Source organism: Gossypium arboreum, chromosome 13 (assembly GCF_025698485.1).
Source record: "Gossypium arboreum isolate Shixiya-1 chromosome 13, ASM2569848v2, whole genome shotgun sequence".
Taxonomy (NCBI): domain Eukaryota; kingdom Viridiplantae; phylum Streptophyta; class Magnoliopsida; order Malvales; family Malvaceae; genus Gossypium; species Gossypium arboreum.
Window position 1 is genome coordinate 85,141,861 of NC_069082.1, and position 5,649 is coordinate 85,147,509.

Here is a 5,649-nt window from a genome sequence, read left to right on the forward strand (position 1 = left end):
GCGACGAGCTCTAGCTAACGAGTGAAGTTGCAGCATGGCATCCATAAAGTCGCGACGAGCACTCAATAGTTTAGAACTTTACGTTTTGATCCTTAAACAATCTTGGATTACTTAGGGAGCTTTCATAAGCTTGAAAAAGTATATAAATCATATTTTAATTGTATTATGAGCTTAATAACTTGAGCAAAAAAATGTTTAATTGATATGAAACTAGTGTAGATGCTCTGGCAACAAATGTGACATGCTGCTAGCTTGATTAACGATTGGGTGAGGTAAAGGGTGAATAATTAATAATCTCTGTTCTCTCTATCTCTCTCTAAAAAGCTATGCAAAATTAGATATTTTTATTTCATGTCAAAGAAAATATACACAGTTTTTCCTTTTTTACATCATTGGAGAATGAATTATCCTTTACATCATGAAACAGATTGTTCTGAGTTTGATGAAGTTGATCCAGCTGGAAGATATGGAAGAGTAGAACTCCTGCTTTCTTTCTTTCTTTTTTTTTTTTATTAGTTTGATTCGTTGATCCTACTTTTTTTGTTCTTTTTTGTTTCAGTAGAATGAAATCCTTGGAAAAGGAGCTTCAAAGATAGTGTATGAATGAGAATGATGATAACTCCAATCTAATACTTTTTTTGCTCATTTATTTTAATACCCAGATTTTTTTTTCTTCTTGTTTTAATGTGTGGTTGGTTCGATGAATATGAGGGGATTGAAGTTGCTTGGAATTAAGTAAAACTCCATGATTTTTTACAAACCCCTGAAGATTTCGAAAGATTTTACTGTGAAAGTCATCTTCTTAAGACATTGAAACACAACATTTTGAGGCTTCATACTTCCTTGGTTGATATTATTAATAGGAACATTAACTTTGTCATCGAAATGTTCACTTCTGGAACTTTAAGATAGTAAGACAAACCAAATTGTTACAAATCTTTGTTAATATCCTAAAATTTTGTTGTTCTTCTTTTTTGGGGGGTTGTTCACCAACTATTAGATTATTTTACCCAAGAGTAGGTATAGGGTAAAACACAAGAGAGTCTACATTAGAGCTTTGAAGCATTGGTGTCGGCAGATCTTGAGAGGACTTGTTTATGTCCATAGCCATGATCCTCCAGTATCTCAAGTGTGATAATATTTTTGTTGATAGCAATCAAGGAGAAGTTAAGATCGATGATCTTGGCCTTGCTGCAATCCTCAGGAAATCTCATGCTGCTCACTATGTCAGTATGTTTAATTTCACCGTGTCGATAATTCATGGGTGATTGGTCGAACTAAACTTGGATTAGTGGTCGTTTCGGCTTTGTTTTACTGTAGGAACACCTGAGTTTATGGCTACGGAGGTGTATGAAGAAGCGTACAATGAACTAGCTGACGTTTATTCATTTGGAATGTGCGTATTAAAAATGGTTACTTTTGAATATCCATATAGTGAATGTAATCATCCAGCACATACCTATAAGAAAGTGATCTCTATAAGAACTTTCTGTAATTTCCTTTTATTTTTATCTCCTGAAAATGGCCCACATTTCTTTGACAATGCTTTGTCGGTTTAGGGTAGAAAATCGAATGCTTTCTATAAGGTTAAAGATCCAGAAGTCTGACAATTTGTCGAGGAATGTTTGGCAACTATGTCTTTGAGGTTGTTTGCAAGAGAGTTGTTGAATGATTCTTTTCTCCAGATTGATGATTTAAGATCACTGGAGTATAGGAGAGAACTTGATGAATTGGGGCCTCTCATTCGACATCCATATCCGGAACTTCATTTCAGTAGTACTTCTTATCATAACAGTTCTAAGACCCTGAATGAATGGGGGTATCATCTTGCTGAAATCGAGCTTTTCAAGCATCAGGAGGATGAACATGCTGTGGATCTTGACATAAGCATTAAGGGGAAGACGAGATATGATGGTGGTATCTGTTTGAGACTCTGGATTGCTGATAAAGATGGTTAGGAACTTCCTCCACAACATTTTTTTTTTCAATGTGGAAACCCGAATCTGACTAGTATTTGCTCTTTCTGTCAACTTTTAGGTCGTATTCAAAATACATAGTTCCCATTCGACATTGAAATTGATATTCTTTCACGATTGTGCTTCCAACCGTACATCTACAAGTTCCCTCTTCGATTTCTTAACGCAAAATGCAGGATCAAAGGTTTGCAACTTCTTCAGTGTTGTAGAAACGAATGTGCTTCAATGTATGGCCGATTCGAAGAGATTAAATTTCTGGTTGAGGAATTTGAGCATTATACGACTGATGGAGCACCAAATGAATCAACCAAATCAGTGCATCACCATGAGATAAGGGACAAGTAGGGAGCCGCAAGCATAGTCCAATTTGCGCACGATAGAGGCATTTGGACGAAGAGTACGAAAAATCAGATAAGCCCTTCTCAGTAATGCAAGAAGTTCAATCTTGTGTTTGACAGGTTCTCAATCTTCTCTGCTGTTCATTCATAATATCGTGATCTCTTGAACAGTTTTGAGAACAAACTCCAACACGACCTGGTATCAACAAATAGGATTCATATCATATTCTTCAAGCATTTCGACTCCGGTTTCCATGACTGTAGGAATAGAAGCTACTCCGATCCGGATACTCAAAACTCTGTCAATGATATTCATTTCAACTCCGATTCGGATACTCAAAGGGCTTGGGAGTCTCTACCAGATAATTTCTTTCGCAAACTGTCTTTGCAAAACAACACCCCTCAGCGAAGTCAAAAAATTTGTTTAGGAGCCCAATAAAATTTTAATTTTCTATAGTTTATATCTTTATAATTTGTAAAGGATTAAATTAAATTTTTATAATTTTAGAGGGCTAAAGTGTAATTTTACTTTTACTAATTTAAAATTTTTAAAAAAATTTAAGAGCCTAAAATATAATTTTACATTTTAAGGGGGTCGGGGCCCATGCCACCCGCTGGCTAAGCCCCTACCTCCCAAAGTCCTAATTGATACTATTGGTATATATAAAATGTGCAAAAGTGTTTGAATAATGAAAATTCACCCTTTTTTATAAAATACTATATGTTTCACCTTTGCCCTCTCCTAATCTTATTTTGGAGCAAATCATTTAATCTCTAACAAACAGATGACAACATACAACAAGTTGATAATCGAGTATCTGTAAAGGAAGATACTAATCATTATTTTATGTTGGAAAATCAAACAATGAAAACCCATTTTACACCATAAATCTTTCTTTCCTTTTCTCCAAATAATTCGTGTCTGTACTCTGTACGGAAATATTTAATTTTTTTCCCTAATTTTTTCGTGTATTTGAAAGATTCCTTCATGCATATTTACCAAAAAAAACAATAAGAGTTTGGATAACATTACCCTTTTTAATTGTAAATCTGTACTAAAAATTCAAAATTAATCGGATAGTTGAAGATTTTCCATCCGTAATTATACTTCATTGAACGTATTATTCCAAAGAAAGAAAAACCATAATTATTAATTACAAAACAAAATCTTGATTATCCAACTTTGATGAAATTTCAATACCCGAATTCTGGCATAGCCCAACAAAACTAGAAAGTTGGGTCAGGCCTAAAACAATCAAATTCTAAAATTGATAGCCCAATCCAAGTGTCATTACTCATAGAAAGTTCGCTTAGGCCCAAAAAAGAGGCAAACCCTAATTATCAGTGGTATAAATTCTCGCCATTTCCGTTGTCTTGCTTGAGTTGCTGCTGTCGTCTTTTGAAAGCCTTCAGAGCATTTACCATTGACCTGTGCCGGGAAGGAAATAAGAAGAATTTTGCTTGACCATGGCGGACAAGGCAGTGACTATTAGGACCAGGAAGTTTATGACCAACAGGCTTCTTTCCAGGAAGCAATTTGTGAGTGCCCTTTTCTCTTCTCTCGTTAGCCAAGCATAGGTCAATGTTCAATGTTCAATTTATAGATCTGCTTAAATAAGGGACTTACAGGATATAGTTGCGAAATTTGCGATTTTATTGCATTGCTGATAAGATGCTTAATTTAGAACATTGTTTGAATTTATATTTGAATACAATACCCCTCTTTGCTTAAAAAATGTGATTATAGTAAAATATGTTCTTTGCTTAAAAATATTTGTTTGAGTTTATTGTTAACATGACTTCCCCGTTTTTTAGATCATTGACGTTTTACATCCTGGACGACCCAATGTTTCCAAGGTAAATCTTTAATGTTTTTCAATAATATCAGAATCTTATCTTAACTGGTCGTGTACCATTGTTTGTATTAACTGCTTTTTGACTGTTGATTTATTGTCTTTAGGCGGAGTTGAAGGAAAACCTCTCTAGAATGTATGAGGTGAAGGACCCCAATTCAATCTTTGTGTTCAAGTTTAGGACTCATTTTGGAGGTGGAAAATCTACTGGATTTGGTTTGATTTATGATTCTGTCGAGAACGCAAAGAAGTATGAGCCCAAGTACAGGCTGATCAGGGTAATTGTTGATGGCTCTATTCTATATTTTCTCTGGATTTGTTAGTTGTATGAGCTGCATATGCTTTAACATGTTGAATTCTATTTCTCTTATGGACTTTATCTGCAGAATTTTCTTTTCACACTTTAATTATTGCTCAATTCTATGTTATACTCCCTCTCTTTGTATTTGTTGAAGTACTTGTATCTGTCCCATGTTTGGACATAGAAAAGATTAAAACATATTCGTATCTAACACTCTTAGCTAAGTCCAAGTAACATAGACTATAGTGCATGGAGTCAACCTAGCACTTAAAGTGTTGTATTTGGAACTAGAGTTTGGTGCTCTAATTTGTGCTTGAGGACTGCCTGCTAATGAAGAAAGCTTGAGCCAGTTTTCATTATTGACTCTGAAGGCCTCTTCCCAATTGCATGCCTTTTGTATTCCTAGTGGTTGTTCTGAGTTGTACCATATTGGTGTCTCTTTGAAAAGGTCCCTATATAATGTAAGACACTAATTATTTATGCTGCTGTTTCAGAATGGACTCGATACCAAGGTAGAGAAATCGAGGAAACAAATGAAGGAAAGGAAGAACAGGGCTAAGAAGATCCGTGGAGTAAAGAAGGTAAGATTAATCGACATTTTTACTTATCTTACTTGAACTGCTGTCATTTTGTAAACGTCTGACAAACTGTTTTTGCTTGTTTCAAACAGACCAAGGCCAGTGAAGCAGCAAAGAAGAAATGAGAGCTAAAAGGCAAAACTTGTGCTTATCACAGAGCCAATGCTTTTCAACAGTGTTTTTTAGGGTTCTTGAATCTTTTGATTTGGAAACCAGATTTTTGGTGTTGTTATCTGATGTTTAGTTATATTATTACTATCTGATTTTTCTTATTTTGATAATTCTTTCATGGCAGATTTTGAAATATCCCATGTTTTGCCATTGATATTGTCAGGCAGTACTTGCTCTCTTTCTACCAAATCTTGAATCCAAAAAAAAAAAAAAAATTGATGCGAGAAAATCTGAAATGCACTTTATTCTTAGTACACTTTATGAATAGATATGCAACACTCTTTTTTGGATGTCCTCCCATGAATAGATTTACTAATTTGTCTGAATGAATTTGTTAAACGACTTTTTCATGTGTAAAGATTATTAAAGGTAAAATTCATTTGTAATTATTATATATATTTTCCGGATATGTTAGGTTAATAATTTTCGTTT

General features: G+C 34.5%; 1 protein-coding gene and 1 pseudogene across 2 annotated transcripts; both read left to right on the forward strand.

Moving 5' to 3' along the window:
- Positions 1-399: 399 nt before the first annotated feature.
- Positions 400-2,321, forward strand: LOC108462641 (serine/threonine-protein kinase WNK1-like; annotated as a pseudogene).
- Positions 2,322-3,656: 1,335 nt separating this feature from the next.
- On the forward strand, positions 3,657-5,350 carry LOC108461694 (40S ribosomal protein S24-1-like). Of its 2 annotated transcripts, XM_017761608.2 has the most exons (5): positions 3,657-3,853; positions 4,130-4,171; positions 4,275-4,445; positions 4,963-5,049; positions 5,139-5,350. In XM_017761608.2, exons 1-5 carry the CDS (start codon positions 3,782-3,784, stop codon positions 5,169-5,171), a joined length of 405 nt encoding a protein of 134 aa, XP_017617097.1. In that variant the 5' UTR covers positions 3,657-3,781; the 3' UTR covers positions 5,172-5,350. The 2 variants fall into 2 exon arrangements, with proteins under 2 accessions (XP_017617097.1, XP_017617098.1); XM_017761609.2 differs by lacking the exon at positions 4,130-4,171.
- Positions 5,351-5,649: the final 299 nt, after the last annotated feature.

What these genes read in the sequence shown, in the direction of transcription:
- LOC108461694 (XM_017761608.2), top strand. Translation starts at nt 3,782, where the DNA reads ATGGCGGACAAGGCAGTGACTATTAGGACCAGGAAGTTTATGACCAAC. An exon ending in TTCTTTCCAGGAAGCAATTT is followed by an intron (nt 3,854 to 4,129) that starts GTGAGTGCCCTT and finishes CCCGTTTTTTAG; the next exon opens with ATCATTGACGTTTTACATCC. An exon ending in CCAAGTACAGGCTGATCAGG is followed by an intron (nt 4,446 to 4,962) that starts GTAATTGTTGAT and finishes CTGCTGTTTCAG; the next exon opens with AATGGACTCGATACCAAGGT.